The sequence below is a fragment of the Amyelois transitella genome, chromosome 24 (assembly GCF_032362555.1).
Source record: "Amyelois transitella isolate CPQ chromosome 24, ilAmyTran1.1, whole genome shotgun sequence".
NCBI lineage: Eukaryota > Metazoa > Arthropoda > Insecta > Lepidoptera > Pyralidae > Amyelois > Amyelois transitella.
Window position 1 is genome coordinate 7,446,981 of NC_083527.1, and position 17,438 is coordinate 7,464,418.

At 37.1% G+C, this 17,438-nt stretch overlaps 1 protein-coding gene across 1 annotated transcript; it reads right to left on the reverse strand.

Annotated features, from left to right (window-relative positions):
* Window positions 1-7,650: 7,650 nt before the first annotated feature.
* On the reverse strand, window positions 7,651-10,706 carry LOC106140489 (uncharacterized). Its single transcript, XM_060951337.1, has one exon. It carries the CDS (start codon window positions 10,662-10,664, stop codon window positions 9,831-9,833), a length of 834 nt encoding a protein of 277 aa, XP_060807320.1. The 5' UTR covers window positions 10,665-10,706; the 3' UTR covers window positions 7,651-9,830.
* Between the last annotated feature and the right edge of the window lie 6,732 nt (window positions 10,707-17,438).

Below are 17,438 nucleotides of genomic sequence, written 5' to 3' on the forward strand. Positions count from 1 at the left end.
TTGTCTGAAGGTATAAATTCTACACTCTAGATGCATTTAATTAGTTCTCAAGTAAAATAATAGCAAACGACACAAAAAAAAAATATTTTTATTTTTATTTTTTGTGTCTTTACTTAAACTGAACATCATGATTTTTGTCATTTTAATTCTTTACATAACATTCAGTGCGTATCAAGCTTTACCAGTAAATATTTCTAAAAATGGTAGTGTTCCAACTAAAAACAAAGATATATATGAAAATAATACACTTTTCAATATAGAAAATGCAAACATCAGTGAAAATTATAAAAATACGAATGAAACTACGGAAATTATACGTGACAGTGATAAAAACAGAATTAGGCGAGAGGTCGTAACAGTTAACGCTGATGAAAAACCTCCAAAAAATCGAGGTCAAGTAGATAAATCTGAAACTAAAGATGCTAATAACAGAGATGTGAAAATAAAGAAGGATCATAATACAACTGATGTAGTAATTCGTATGTTAACTCCGAGTGCATTTGACGGGGGAGTGTGTCAGGACAGGTTAGGATTAAAGAAACTGACCAGTGTCTTGATGAGGATAGGGACTAATTCAAAAATGTGTTTGAAGACTTGTCGCGACGTTGGTGACGTCACACGCCATCAACCAATCACAGGGAGAATGCTAAATCGCAAGTATGACACGGTTTGGAGCGGACATACAACCTCCGACTCAACATCGTTAGAGCCGCGGTGTCCCAGGCTTAACACCAACTTGGCCGAAGATATTCCCTTTGTGGCGGTCGAACCCGATACGTCTGTCTTTGTGGCTATCATTAAAATCGGTCCAGCAGCTTTTTTAATTCAAATGAACAAAAACACAAATCTATTCTCTTTCTAATATAAGTATGAATTTTGACTTTCTGTAAATAGCATGCGCGTAACAAGGGACCGGGAAGAATGCCTGCCTCACCAGAATTTAAGATATTTCTAGTAGACAATCTGGTGCGCATCAAAGAGCGTCGGTGGTCGAATCGGTAAGGTGGTTTAAATGCGTACAAAAGACACAGGTTCGAATCCCACCCCGGCCATGTACCAATGACTATTTTCGAAGTTACGTACATTAGTTTGAATACAAACCGATGCTCTTAAGGCGGGGGAAAACATTACAACTGGGTTAGGTTCTCCAATGCAAAGGTGCGGACGTCAGATCGGAGTCGCTTCGTGTTAAAACCTGACTCGCCCAATCCGGGATTCATGGTCAAAAACATATCCCGAACTCCTCTCCAGAATTGTGAGGATGCAACCGGGACTAAAGCCAGAAGGAAGAAGAATCTGATGCTCATCCTTGGATCCCAGTTCCAATCAGTGCGAAAGTAAGAAATTCTAAAAATTCTGATTTATATGCCCCACATCTCGCTAGTTATAATAAAACAATAAAATTAAACGCATGAGCCTTGATACGAGATCCTGATTTTATTGGCAGCCGTAAAAAATTGCTGAACAAGCGCTTTTGATGTTACATTATAAGTAGAGTGTGTGATAACAAAATAAAATTCGACACGCACTTTGCGATTTGTTCCTGCGACTCTTAGCGACTTTTAATCTTTTATTCATTTAATAAATAAAGAAATAAATACATATGGTACAAATTACACAGATTAAGTTTCGAAGTGAGTTTGAAACTTTTGTTACGAGACACTAACTCAACGATACTATATTTTATAATTAATACTTATATAGATTATCATCCAAGACCCAGGCCAATCAGAAAAAGATCGTTTCTCATCGTGCCCTGGCCGGGATTCCAACCTGGGACCTCCCGTGTCACAGATAAGCGCACTACTGCTGCGTCATAGAGGCTGAAACGGCCTTATGGCAATTAAACTTCTTCACCAGCTTAGTTTTGCCCTATTTTTGTCCTCGTTACAGAATATTCATATTGCTTGCAACCAGTGTAAAGTCCTTATTGGATTCATCTGACTTAATTTACCTACAATACAATCGTGTTTCCAAATTGTATGATGTATTTTAGAGCCCTGAATATGAAGATGACCTTGACAAAAGCCAGGAGGAAGAAGATGATAGTACTTGAATCGGCCACCGGAGACTCTGTGAGCGGTCGCTGCGACCTGACATTCTTCTGCGATTTATCTGCAAATCGCAAATTGTGTAGAGCCCGTTAAATGAAACATTTCATGGTAAAGATCGCAATCAGAAGATCATGAATAATATAAAAAGTGCGTCGGAATTTATTCCAGAGCATTGTCAATACAACAGTTAGCGCGCGGACACTTCAAATTCCAAGTTCACCATGCATTACCTTTCAATCGCTTTTCTGATCGGGGCAACTGCCGCTATGAGTATACCTGAGAACCTCCTGCTTGAAGCACCGTCCCAATTGGATTTCCCAAGACCGCAGTCTCTTCGCATTGGCAGGGCTATAAAGGTATCCTCAACAGAGAATAGTTTGAAAGTTAATGGGTGGATTCCAAGTGAGGACAGGGCACCATCTTTTGAAACCGGGCAAGAATACCGTACCGTTTTCGACGGTGGCGTGTGCCCGACAGGTCAGGTCAGGATAATAGGATCTGACAAGTGCGTGGATGTAGACGTTGACGATGATAAACCAAAACAAAATGGGGCAAACCAAAATGGGGCAAACCAAGGTGGGTCAAATCGAGATGGGGCAAATCGGAGTGGGTCAAACAGCATCCAAATCAATGACAATTCGCAACAATCAAATTAGGAATCAAAATCGTCTACACCACGTCAGCTGAGGTATTTTGAATAACAATAAGAAGAAAGAAAAGGGGTTTTTCTTTGGGTTTTCTTGGTCATAGATATTCTATATATTCTGAAAGTGTAAATTGTATCTATACATAATTAAAAGTTTTTAAGCTGGGAATTAATAATGTAATTTTATTTATTTATCCTTTATAAGGAAGATTAACATAGAAAAAGTGGTAAAATCTGATACATATAGGTAGTATAGTATCGTCTATATCCCTCGCGGGGTAGACAGAGCCAACATTCTAAAAAACTAAGCCACGTTCAGCTGTTTCACTTAAATGATAGAATTGAGATTGAAAATGTGACAGGTTGCTTGCCCATCGCCCAAAAGATGAATCCCAAGTTTATCAGTCTATCCCTTAGTCGCCTTTTACGACTTCTGTGGGAAATAAATGGAGTGGTACTATTCTTTTTTAAGTCAGATTTTTTTTTATTAATGCCGAGAACCACACGGCAACAATGGAAAAAAAATTGTTTATCCAAAAAAATGCTGTGAGCCCACTAAAACCTGCCTACTGAATTCTTCCTCCTGGCTATAGTCCCGGTCACATCCTCACCGCTCTGGAGAATAGCCCGAAGTTATCTCTTGACCATGGATCTTGGATTGGGTGAGTCAGGTTTTTACACGAAGTGACTAGAATAGAATAGAATAGATTTATTTTCAAAATTGGATACAAGGTATCACTTATTGACGTCACATAACTTAAATCTAATTATAACTACTACCGCTTCCAAAGCGCAGGTGTAGAAGAAGCGGCGGAGCAAACTACACTGCAGCATTTTCATCGGACGTCAATTTACAAATATAGATCACTTAAATCTAAATCGTGGACGAATGCACATTGTCTACATTAAAAAACATGAATGAATGAAGAACTAATTAGGTATGTCAATACGAATATTTCGTCAAATAAAATAAAAATAAAGATAAAATAAAATATGTACACACTGTACAAATTATATCTAGATCATGTAAAAAATACACAAGCATTTAAGAGGCCATTATGTCAAGACTTCCAACAGACCTAAGCGACCATATGCAGTCAGGATGACACGTAGGTACAATTGCCTGAATTTGTGGTTTCCTCACGATGTTTTCTCTCACCGTAAGAGCTTCGGTTAGCACCGTTTGACCTTTAAAATGGACTTTCCAATCTTATTTTTGAACGAATATTAAACATTTATGATGTCAAAATTAAAAATCAAAATTCTCGTAATGTTATTAATTGTACGAGTATATATCACTACATAGTATAAAACAAAGTCGCTATTATAGTCGGTTTGTCTGTATGCTTAAATCTTTAAAATTACGCAACGGATTTTGATGCGGTTTTTTGTAACAGGTAGAGTGATTCAAGAGGAAGGTTTTTATGTATAATAACATTTATAATTTTGCACCCGTGCGAAGCCGGGCCGGGTCGCTAGTGTCTTATATATAGAGCGGGCATCGACTTCGAAAATTCATGTAGATATAACAAACGCACTAATCGCATAAGTACGACGTATTGTTAATTATAATTACAAATTTTTTTAGCTTTTTATTGTTTTTTAAAGGTAGTTTTGTTTTATTTTTATTTTCTCCTTTTCAGTTTGAGAACATTTACGTTATTACTGCTTAACAATATAATTATACATATAGGCTAATAAACTTGGGATTCTTCTTTTAGGTGATGAGCTAGCAACCTATATAATCACTATTTGAATCTTAATTCTATCGTTAAGCCAAACATACATATATATGAATGAGAACCTCCTTTTTAAGTCAATACAAAAAAATACTCTTATACCATATACATCTACCATATACACACAAACAACTGAACATGATCTATCAGTCTTTTCAAAACTGTTGGCTCTGTCTACCCCGTAGGGATGTAGACGTGATTATTGTATGAGTACCTACTTAGATATTGGCAAACCTCGCTCAGTCACCAAGTGGGTTTAGTAAAATCCGTATCTGCATATAGAGAGACTTGTTTAACTGAAGGCTGTCCAGTGCAAGCATGACGTCATGTAACTTACAACTCAGTTTTATTCCAAGCCGTGAGAATAATAAAAATTGCAATGCTTACACTGAAATATAAGGAGTATGCTATAATCATATGCTATAATATATAGTGTGGTTCCCGACACCATTAAAATAAACAGGACCACTCCATCTCGTTCACATGGATGTTGTAAAAGGCGACTAAGATATAGGCTTATAAACTTGGGATTCTTTTTTTAGGCGGTGGGCTACCAACCTGTCCCTATTTGAATGTCAATTCTATCATTGAGCCATATAGCTAAACGGCCTATCAGTCTTTTTAAGAGTGTAGGTTCTGTCTACCTCGCAAGGGATATAGACGTGACTATATGTATGTTGAGATATTCACAATTTTACTAAAAACAAAAGCGTTCGCGAGATTTTTGTTTCTGGCGAAATATATTTTTCAACAAAAGTAGGTACATAGGTACATACATATAATCATTATTCACTAAAAGAAGAATCCCAAGTTTATAAGCCCTTCCCTTGACTGGCTTTTACTACCTCGCTGGACAGTAAACATTACGGCAGTTTCCGAGACGGCCTTGAAGAAATACACAGAAGCGACGATTATAAAACCTAATTGAGTGAATGAAAAAATACATTATAAAAAATTGGTTTGTGTGAACTTGTGATGCTCGGTGCGAACTGGCGAATTAAGACGAAAGAGATATGTATATAGATATATAACATATAGATCTATACTAATATTATAAAGCTGAAGAGTTTGTTTGTTTGAACGCGCTAATCTCAAGAACTACTGGATATAAACGTGAAATCTGTGATATTAAAATATGTGCACTGCACATACATACATACATATAGCCTCGTCTATATCCCTTCCGGGGTAGACCGAGCCAACAGTCTTAAAAAGACTTATAGGCCACATTCAGCTGTTTTGCTAAATGATAGAATTGACATTCAAATAGTGACAGGTTGCTAGCCCATCGCCCAAAAGAAGAATCCCAACTTCACAAGCCTATCCCTTAGTCGTCTTTAACGACATCCATAGGAAAGAGATGGAGTAGTCCTATTCTCTTAGTATTGGTGCCGAGAACCACTAAACCGACGTCACAGTGCACTAAACCGACACTCAACAACGATAAGTTTCCATTGCCTATCATAACTTTAGTCCCGGATTACGGGATAGCTCTTAATCCGGGCAACCGAACGCCGATCACGGAGGGAACATGATAAAATGCCGGATATCCGGCTCTGATCCGTATATCCGGTTTATCCCGGTGGAAATACTTCGTTCGTCGGAATTATTTGTATATATATTTTTAACACATTTCCTGTTTTATTGGAAGAAATTTAGTAAAATGTTTAGATGGTTCGGTCATGTCGAGAGGATGAAGGAACGTAGGTTGACTAAGGGAGTGTGAATGGGACTGTTGGAGTGGGATAGCTTAGACAACTGTACCTTGATCAAATTGGAGACGTTCTAGCCAAAGGTCAGGTTAAGAGTAGCCGTATGTTAAGATGGTTTGGTCATGCGGAGAAAATGAATGAAAGCAGGTAGACTAAGCAAATATACAAGGAGAGTGTGAAGGGTATGTACCTTGATCAAATTAAGGACGTCCTGGCAAAAGGTCATCTAAAACCATCGAGCTTGCATGAAGAGAATTATGAATGTGACTGAAGGAAAGGAAGTATGCAGGGACCGTGGCAAATGGAAATCCATAATCTCTGCCTACCCCAATAGGAAACAGGCGTGATGGTATGTATGTATGTCTATTTTTAAGAGATAGTCTAGCAATCTGTCACTATTTGAATCTCAATTCCATTATTGCTGATTGTGGCCTTTCTGTCTTTGTGAGACTGTTAGCTCTATCTACCCCGAAACGTAAATAGACGTGTTTATAATGTATATGACGCATTTGTGTATAGCAAAACAATATTTTAATTAGGTCATTGATATAACAACGTAGGACATTGCCCCTGAATGCCCCATGCCGTAGCTACGCCCCTGGACTTTAAACCAAATAAATAAAGTGTAATGTTTTATTTAATGACCATTATACTGCTGTAATTTTAATACATATTCATTTTTACATGTAATGAATGAATATATATGGAAATTACTGATAGTATGACGTCAAGTCAACAGCGGAGCGTGATATCAACGTGAATATATAAAAAAGAAATATTTAGTACTGGCAATAAATACAATCTACTGGTAATGCTGCCAGCTTACTGGGCACCCTGCCTCGCGGCGAGGCGTGGGTATCTTTATTTTATTAGTAAATAAATTATTATTCATAATCATTTATTCCTTGAATATGGTTACAATGTCCTAAGAATTTAGCTTCAGTTAAATATTAATTTTATTTATTAACAGAATTTATAATCAATTTGTAAAGTTAATATATATGTGCCGTGTGGTATCCGGCACCAAAAAAAAGGATAGATGGAGTGGCTCATCTCTTTCCCACGGATGTCGTAAACTATCGATTAAGGTATAGGCTAAAAAACTAGATTATGTACCAGCAACCTAGCACAATTTTCATCTCAAATTCCATCATTAAGCCACACAGCTGAACGTGACTGTTCAGTCTTAACTAAACTGTTGGCTCTGCCTACCCCGCTGGGGATATAGACGTTAGTGTAGATATGTATGCAAATGATTCTTATTCTGATTCCAATGAAACAAAAGTTTGTCCAATATTTCAAATATTTATTAAACTATAATCGAGGACATAGGTATATTTACAATTTCTTAATTCTAGTATCTTACATTGGTAGGTATATTATTAAAACCTAACTTTTAACACACTGAAGTATAATAAGAAAGTATAAAAAATACTATATTCCCAAAATATTTGGTAGTTATAAATAAAATAGAAAGTAAATTTTAAACATAAACGGAATGTTTTAATATGGTACCTATAAATTATGTATTCATGATTATACCAAAATCAAAAATAATTGGTTCGAATTTTGACAAAAGCGAAAACAGGACAATACAATTTGTCAGACTTAAATTAATTTCTCTTTATTACAATTAAATATTTTCAATTTCACATTTGTTCAATAAGTTTGTATATCTGTAAACTCCAATTGGCGATATAAAATATATATTTTTTTTAAATATGTTATAAATAGGAAACTTAATTAAAATGAAGTCAAATTAAAACAATTTGCTTGACAATCTCTTATTAAAAAGAAAGAAAAAAGATGTAGTTTTAGTTTTAATTTGAGTTCATTTTAATAAAGTATGCTATTTATAATATATAAATAAATAATATAATTAATATTTTTTTACCGACTTTAGATTAGACAGGAAAGTTCTCAATTTGACCGTATTTTAGCTAGCTATAAAACCTAGTTAAATATTAGAAATGCAAGTCTAATTCATTGAAAAGAATTTGTAAATAATATTTATGTGCCGTGTGGTTCCCGGCACCAATCCAAAAAATCTTTTTTAGGCGATGGGCTAGCAACCTGTCACTATTTGAATCATAATTCTATCGTTAAACCAAATAGCTGAACGTGGCCATTCAGTCTTTTCAAGACTGTTGGCTCTGTCTACCCCGCAAGGGATATAGACGTGACCATATGTATGTAAATAATATCCTATTTAAGTGGCCTTTCGATCTTTCCAATACTGTTAGCTCTGTCTACCCCGCAAGGGATAAAGACGTAGTAATATATTTGTATGTTTGTAATATCCTATGTTGCTATCGTATAAAACAACACTCGTTATTTTCCTCTAATAAAAAAGAAAAGAAATAAAGGAAACCTTGTTTATTTGACACAAAATACAAATTAATAATATGACAATTATTAAATCAAATAACGTTTAAATTTATTGTTTACAATTGTTACCGCGCTTAAAATAATTAAATTCATGTGTCTTTACAATAGGGCTAATTAACTTAATTAAGCGGACCTGTTTAGTCGAGTTTGAACTCTGTCAACAATACTACATATATGCATATAATCACGTCTATATGTCTTGTGGGGTAGACAGAGCCAACAGCCTTGAAAAGACTGATAGGCCACGTTCAGCTATTTGGTGCGTGTGGTTACCGGCACCAATAGAAAGAAGAATAGGACCACTCCATCTCTCTCCCACGGATGTCGTAAAAGATGACTAAGGGGTAGGCTTATAAACTTGGGATTCTTCTTTTAGGCGATGGGCTAGCAACGTGTCACTATTTGAATTTCAATTCTATCTTAAAGCCAACATTTCTAACGCCTTTCAATTGTAATTTTCCACTCACTCCAGCTTCAACATGATGCCTTTTACAATATTTTTTTTTAATCGCGTTGTGTTATACTATTATGTACTTTATAGAAAAACTATGTTTTCAAGGTTAATTTTATACTTGATCATCATATAATGACTTTGTTTACACTCGTAATAGCTTACCAAAAAACCGCAAATAACTCTTAAATATACAAATACCGTTCTGATATAAAAATAACCTATCGTCTTAATTAAATCTCCAATTTTGGAATAAGGAATAGATAAATAACTACTGGATATAATGAATAATAATATTAATTCTTTACTTCCCAACAAATTAACCTTTGAAATAACACAATACTCTTATTTCGTATATAATTTTAATATAGTAAGTGCCGTGTGGATATCGGCACCAACATAAAACAGAATAGGACCACTCTCTCTTTCCCATGGAAATCGTAAAAGGCGACTAAGGGATAGGCTTTCATACTTGGGATTCCACTTTTAGGCGATGGACTAGCAACCTGTCACTGTTTTGAATCTCAATTCTGTCATTAAGCCACACAGATAAATGTGGCCTAAAAGTCTTTTTAAGACTGTCAGCTCTGTCTACCCTGTCTGCAAGGGATACAGGCGTGCCTATATGTAGTATGTATGTACACATATTTAAATATCACAGATTTTACCACTTGTTCTGATAGCTTTAAATCTTTTCATATAACAAGGTTAATAAATAAAAAGGGTGTTCAAATTATAATGTACCCATCTTTGTGTGTCAACACTTGTCACCACGGGTAGCTTCAATCACAATCCTTACTAACCTTTCATAAATTTCCACAACTAAATCACATTGAACATTTACTTATCCTCATCTTTATCCACGCACATGTCCGATCCTTTAATCCTAATTTGTCCAGTGGGACATACGCCACCATCAAAAGCCGCTCGGTTGTCCAACTCAGTCTCAGTAGACGGCAACATTGTGGTGTCACCCCAAACCCACTTATCATCAGTAACATTCCCTTTCAACTCGTTCTCAATAGTCCTGCCTTCAATAGGTCTACGAGTCACGTTTGCGTCAGGATTATTCCTAGAATGTTTACTATTCAAATTTGTTTTCGGCGGATTTTGGTAAAAATCATCATCTGGATTGTCTTTGTTTGTTTTGGCACCTGATTCGCCGCGTCTTCCAGTCGCTTCCCTGTCGTTTTTGAACCTGTCGCGTATGCATTTATGATTTCTATCGCCGTTGTGTTCAGAATCTTGCGGAATTCTGTCATTTACATTCGCATCGACACCGCGAGTGCTGCTCGAAGGATCAGCGTACCCCGGTCGTGACTTGTCATACAATTTTCTATTTTCTTGAGAACTCGGGCCATTTATCCTAGTTCTATCATTACTTTGGTCAAATCCATCCGAATAACTTGTTTCGTCTGGGAAACCACTTGTATTATCTTGGATTCTACGTTCATTTCCGTAGTCAAACTCGTGATGTTTAGGTTTTTCTTGGGCATTCGCTTCACCGTTACCTTGACGGCCGATTATGCCGGTAGCATGTAATTCTGATGAATGGCTGAGCTGCTGCCGTCTTGGGAAATCCAATGGGCTCGGCACAATAAACAGGACACCGCTCTCAGGTATATTCCTAGCGGTAGCGGCCGCGATCAGAAACGCAATTGAAAAGTAATGCATGGCGAATTAACTTTTGATAATTACGTGCGCGCGCGCCGACCGTCGCTATGACACTACTCGGGAATAAACTCCGGCGCAAGGTCTCATTCATTCACGTTTCGCTAATCGAGGGACCAGCTAATGAGATGTTTTATTTTGTTATCACACAGGTAGTCTATTTATAATGTTAACAAAAGCGGTTGTTTAACTAATTTTACAGCAGTAAAATTAAGGTCTTGTTCAAGGCTCATATGTGTTTCATTTTATGGCTTCCTTCTCTAACTAGTGGGATGCGGGAGATTTGTTTTTGTAATTCCTTAACCAAAAATAAAGAATTATTGTGAAAGTACCCACTTACTTTTAATTCTAAATAATAATAAAATAATAACTTAAAACTGTATATTTGAAGACCAGAGTATGTACCAAAATATAGGTAAGTAGTTTGTGAGAATGCTTATTATAGTGCAGATGATTATCTGAATGACAAAAACATCTGGCTTGAGCTTGGCGCAGGAACCCCGTAAAGATTTGTAGAAGGTTCAAATAAAAATTCAGTACATTCTTTACATCAATATATTTAAATTTGACATTCCAAATAAAATTATTTTATTATTTAAATTTCAATCAAATCATTGATTCATCATAACAATGTATTCTCTCGTCCACATTTGTATTCTAATTCTAAGTAAGTTTAGATAATTCTAAAGTTGACGTTATTGGAAAGAATGCTGCAGGGCAGTTTATTATCACTTATTGTTATGTTGTTTTATATGATGTGAAATCCAAAAATTATGTTAAAAAGATCCACAATAATGAACAAGATTTTTGGGCTACAAAGAAAAATAAGGTTTTTCACAATGAATTTGAAAAAACAGCAGTGAGTTTCAAATTATTTTATTTCCCCAAATCGAATCATTCTTAAATTGAGATACAAAGTAAGTTAGTTTAAAAAAAAGACAAAATCGCACAATGGTAATTACAAATGGCTTACAGTAAGTGGTAGAGATCGCTTTTAGTGATAATGTCGGCTTTTGCTGCTATATTTTAAATACATGACTGTGAATTTGCTTGAATTTATTGTGATGCGACTAAGAGTTATTGTATTGTATAATAATATTGTTATTTCTTTAAATTTTAGTACCAATTAAGAATAATGACCTAATATTTTTACAATTCCTTATACTTTTTAGTATGCTAGTGCACTTTATCGCACCACCAACTTAAAGTTTTTCTGTTAGGTCAGCTGGAAGACTGGTAGAGAATGCCAAACGGTATTAAGTCCGCGCTTTATACATTTTTGAGCAATAGTTTTAAATAAATTAATTAAAAAAAACCATTTAAATAAACCATTGTTTTTATAAATATTTTAGCAAACTGACACTATTTGAATCTCAATTCCATCAATAAGCCATACAGGTGAACGTGGCCTTTCAGTGTCTTCAAGATTGTTGACTATGTTTACCTCGTATGGAATAAAGACGTGATAAAATGTATGTACATTAAAGTAAAACAAATAATTGCAGTTCCTGTTGTATTTCTCGTTTCGATATGCTGTTAAAATAAATGTTATACTTGTGAGGTGATTGTGAAAACATATAAAATAATTTATTGTAACATGACACAATTTCTTCTGACATTATTTCGTGTGAAATCGATTGAATATGTAACAAATTGAAATATAATGAAGAACTATAGTAAAACAATTATAGCGAACATGATGTTTATCTGATTCGAATCAAACGATAGCTTTAAGATTATAATAACTGTGACTAATGAATTGATTTGATGAATTTACATACATAAGTACATACATAAAATCACGCCATATTCTTTTTTTTTTTTTTGTAATTTTCAATTGACTAAGAATCTTCTTCCTCCTGGCTTTTAGTCTCAGTTGCGTCCTCACCCCTTTGAAGTGGAGCCCGGGGTATGTCTTTGACCATGGACCCTGGATTAGGTAAGTCAGGTTTTTACACGAAGCTCCCATCTGACCTCCGTGACCTCTGCAGGAGAACCTAAACCGAATTGGATCGATCATGATCAGCCTAAATGTGCAGGTTTCCTCACGATGTTCCCTCACCTTAAGAGCACCGGTTAGTATTCAAACTAATGTACATAATTTATAGGCATTGGTACATGGATGAGGATTCGAAACCTGTGCCTATGCGCATCACGCATTTTTCAGGAGTACATCTTTAACCATACATTAATAAATAAATAATAAATATAAACGGGACAAATTGCACAGATTGAGTTAGATTCGAAGTAAGTTCTAGACTTGTGTTACGAGATACTAGCTCAACGATACTATATTTTGTAATAAATACTTGTATAGATAAACATCCAAGACCCAGGCCAATCAGAAAAAGTTCATTTCTCATATGCCCTGGCCGGGATTCGAACCCGGGACCACCAGTGTCAGGCTTTTATATCTGTCTAAAATATACAGATGTATATGTTTGTACCTCACAGCACGCGTGGTCGATTACAATTTTATTATATGTATGGATATACTTTAAATTTTTGTACCTATTAAGAATAATGACCCAATATTTTTACAGTCCCTTGTATTTTGCACTTTATCGCACCACCAACTTAAAGTTTTTCTGTAAGGTCAGCTGGAAGACTGGTAGATAATGCCAAACGGTATATAGTCCGCCCTTTATACATTTTTGAGCAATAGAGTTTTTAATAAATAAATTTAAAAAAAAAACCATTTAAATAAACCATTGTTTTTATAAATATTTTAGCAAACTGACATTATTTGAATCTAAATTCCATCAATAAGCTATCAAGGAAGCATCTTCCAAATCGAGTAAGATTAGTCTGTGCTAGAAGTACTGAGAGTGGCCCTCGACCCGTTATTAACCTAGCTCCTGACCGTGAGGGCTTCGAAGCTAGAAAAATAATATCTGGAAGCCTTAACAATCTGACTACACTTGTAAAAGCTCAATCTGATACTTCCATCAACACATCCAGCACAGCCACTTTGACTAATCATTCTGGTCATTCAAGAAAGTCCCGTTCCTTAGAGTGTGTATCGGGGCTGGCAATGTGGCAAAGTAAAGAAGACATAGTGGAGCTTGTCAAAGCTGATCAAGGGCTTGGCTTCTCTATTCTAGATTACCAGGACCCTGTGGACCCTCAAGACACTGTCATAGTCGTGAGGAGTTTAGTCCCAGGAGGAGCAGCTGAGAAGAAAGGCGAAATCTCCCCAGGGGACCGAGTCATGTCTGTGAATGGAGTTAGTATTAAAAATGCAACTTTAGATCAAGCTGTACAAGCGTTAAAGGACGCCCCCCGCGGCATAGTGAGGGTGGGATTAGCCCGGCCGCTCCCCCCACACGATTCCAAGTCAAAAAGCACCACAACCCTGAACACCAAGCCGAGTTAATTAAGATTAAGTCTTTGTGATCACTGTACTAGTCAAAGTTTGAAGTCATATCTCTCTACGCTTACGTTGAACTTAAGGGGCAGCACATATCCATGTTAGGAAGGCGGCGTGTGTCACGACCGATTCGAGCAACATTTTGCACAAAGTCCTGCAAAGTATTAGTGTTCCCACTAATTTATAATTCAGGATGGAGCTCAAACTCTATGATACAATAATGATTTACGCTTTACTAGGTTGGTAATAACATATTCATTAATAAGATAATAAGGTTCACGTGCCCTTTTGTACTGCACAGATTTTAAAACCATATTATGATGCCAGGGATTTTATAGTGTTAAAATATTAACTTATTATTCCTATTTTTTCTAATCACATCACTAATCACTGCCAATCTAAGGTCTGCCGCGCCGATGGATGCATGGCTAGGGGCGAGCCTAGTCTCGAGCGTGCCACTTCCGCCATGGGGTTGGGCGACCCCCAGGTAATGGCTAGCCTTACCCTGGCATGCGGGGCTCTGCTGGGGCGGACAAAATTTTTCCCTAGCGTCTCGTGGGAATCGCATTATGAACCTTAAAAAGCATATAAATGGCGGCGATGGTGTCCGCACCCCATCACGTCTCGTTCCCGGCGGGAGCGGTATGCGGTCTGCTGAAAGCCGCTTTGCGACGATGAATGTAAGAGGAGGAATGAAGGATAAGATTGAGGAAGTATGCCAGATGATGGATGAAAGACGTTTGGATGTGTTGTGCGTGAATGAAACGAAGCGGAAAGGATGCGACGCGACGCAGCACGGCCCTTACACGGCGTATTGGTCTGGAATTTCCAGTACCAGCCGAGGCTGTCAAGGGGTCGGTCTAATTCTTTCTGCACGAATGGCTGAGTGCGTGAATGAGTATGAGTGTGTCAGCCCTCGTCTTCTATGGATTAGGCTGAAAGTTGGAATCACTCGGATCTTCGTTCTAGGTGTTTATGCACCTTGGGATGTGGGTTCGAGGGGTACAACATCAGCAAAAAGCGAAAACGAGGAGTTCTGGAATAGTGTAAGAGAAGTATTGAAAGTTACCAAGCCAAATGAGAAGATTATTATGTTAGGTGATTTTAATGGATGGGTGGGTGTAAAGCGTGATGGATATGAAAAGGTGCTTGGTGCGTTTGGTGACGAAAAGGTGAATGATAATGGAAGAAGTGTATTAGAAATTTGTCTAGAGTGGGATCTTTTTGTGTCGAACTCAATGTTTCAATATAAAGAGATCCACACCTACACAAGAGTGGAAGGTATTTTAAAAAGTATGATAGACTTTGTGATTGTAGATGAAAGATTGAAGAACAAAGTGCTGGATACCCGTGCATATCGCGGTGCTGGCATTGACTCGGACCATTTACTGGTGATATCCCGGATAAGGGGTATCTTCAATCGCTGGCGGCACAGGGTAAGGGAGCAAACCAGCGCTTTGGAAAGAGTAAAAGTAGAAAATTTGCAAGATATGGATGTAGGTAAGAAGTATATTAATAGACTGAAGGATGAATTTGAAGATTTAGAGGAAATGAGCGATATTGAAGATGGATGGAAGGAATTTAAAGAAAGAATTGTGAAAGTAGCTGTTGAAGTGTGTGGTGTAAGTAGAAGAAGGAAAGGAAAAAATCACAAAAATGCGTGGATGAGTAAAGATGTGCAAGAACTTGTGCGATTAAAGAAGAAAGCATGGCTGGATTTGTTAGCAGCAAAAGCTAACTTAAGAATGCAAGAGGTTATAGATGAAGATGTGAATGAAGCACGTAAGGAATATAAGAAAATAAAAGATTTGGTTAAGAAAGCTGTGATTAGAAAGAAAGAAGAGTATAAAGAGGATTTTGATAAAAGGCTATCAGAAGACTTTCAGTCAAATCTGAAAGTATTCTGGAAATCCGTAAGGTCAGCCCGAGGAAATACTATAACCAGAGAGCTGACTAGGATCAGATGCCAGGATGGTAGCGTTGTGAAAGGAGAAGAATGTGTACTAAAGATATGGAAGGACTATTTTGAAAGTTTATTTGAAAAAAAGGAAGGAAATAAGAAAGATTTCTGCTATAGCGAAGAAAAAGAGAATGAGATGGAAGGCGAAATTGAAATGTTCGAAATTGTGGAAGCACTTAAGAGTATGAAAGCGGGAAAGGCTGCTGGGTGTGATAGAGTATCGGTCGAGATGCTTAAAGCAGGAAAAGGCGTAGTAGCTAGTCAGTTGTACTGCCTTTTCAATTTGTGTTGGAGAAGCGGCCGAGTACCAAAAGATTGGTGTAAGGCTGTTATCGTGCCACTTTACAAAGGAAAAGGGTCACAGCTGGACTGCAAAAATTATCGTGGTATAAGCCTGCTTAGCGTCGTCGGCAAATTGTATGCTAAGGTATTGATTAATAGAGTCAGGAATGAAACTGATGACAAAATATGGGATGCTCAAGCGGGATTTCGAAAGGGAATGGGATGTACTGATCAGGTCTTTTCCTTGCGGTGCATAGCCGAAAAGTTTTTGGCCAAGAGTCAAAAAGTCTATTGCACATTCGTAGATCTGGAAAAGGCCTATGACAGAGTTGAGAGGAATGAATTGTGGTCAGCACTTTCTATGCATGGGGTGAGCAGTCTCTTAATACGAGCACTGAAATCCTTATATGAGGATTCGAGTGCTTGTGTCAGGATAAACGGAGCGCACACTGAGTGGTTTAAGATTGAGAAAGGCGTTAGGCAAGGATGTGTTGCGTCACCGTGGCTGTTCAACCTATTTATGGATAGCTGTTTGACAGATTTGAAAGAGTCTAAAAGTGGATTAAGGATGAATGAGTTACTCGTCAAATGTTTTGCTCTATGCCGACGATCAGGTTATACTGGCGTCATCAGCGGAGGAGTTACAGGAGATGGTAAACTGTATGCATGAAGCTTTAAAAGAGAAAGGAATGAAAGTGAACGTAAGTAAAACTAAAACACTGGTTTTTGAAATGGAGAAAGTAATGACAGCATGTAATATTTTGATTGGAGGAGAAAAAGTGGAGCAAGTGAAAGAGTTTGTATATCTAGGATCAAAGTTTACATCAGATGGCAAGTATGATAGTGATATTGAAAGGAGAGTGAACGCGGGGAACATGGTGAATGGAGCTTTGCATGCCTTTATGAGCAGTCAGAAACTATCCAAAAAGGCTCGACTGGCTGTGCACAGGGGCGTGTTGGTCCCGACATTAATGTATGGGAGTGAAAGTTGGGTATGGCAAAAGAAGCATGAAAGCAGAATAAATGCAGTGGAAATGAGAGCGTTAAGGAGTATGATGGGTGTGAAATTGAGTGACAGGATAAGGAACAGCGTGATAAGGGAATGTTGTGATGTGAAAGAAGATGTAGTTACAGGAATAGAAAAGGGTATGTTAAGATGGTTCGG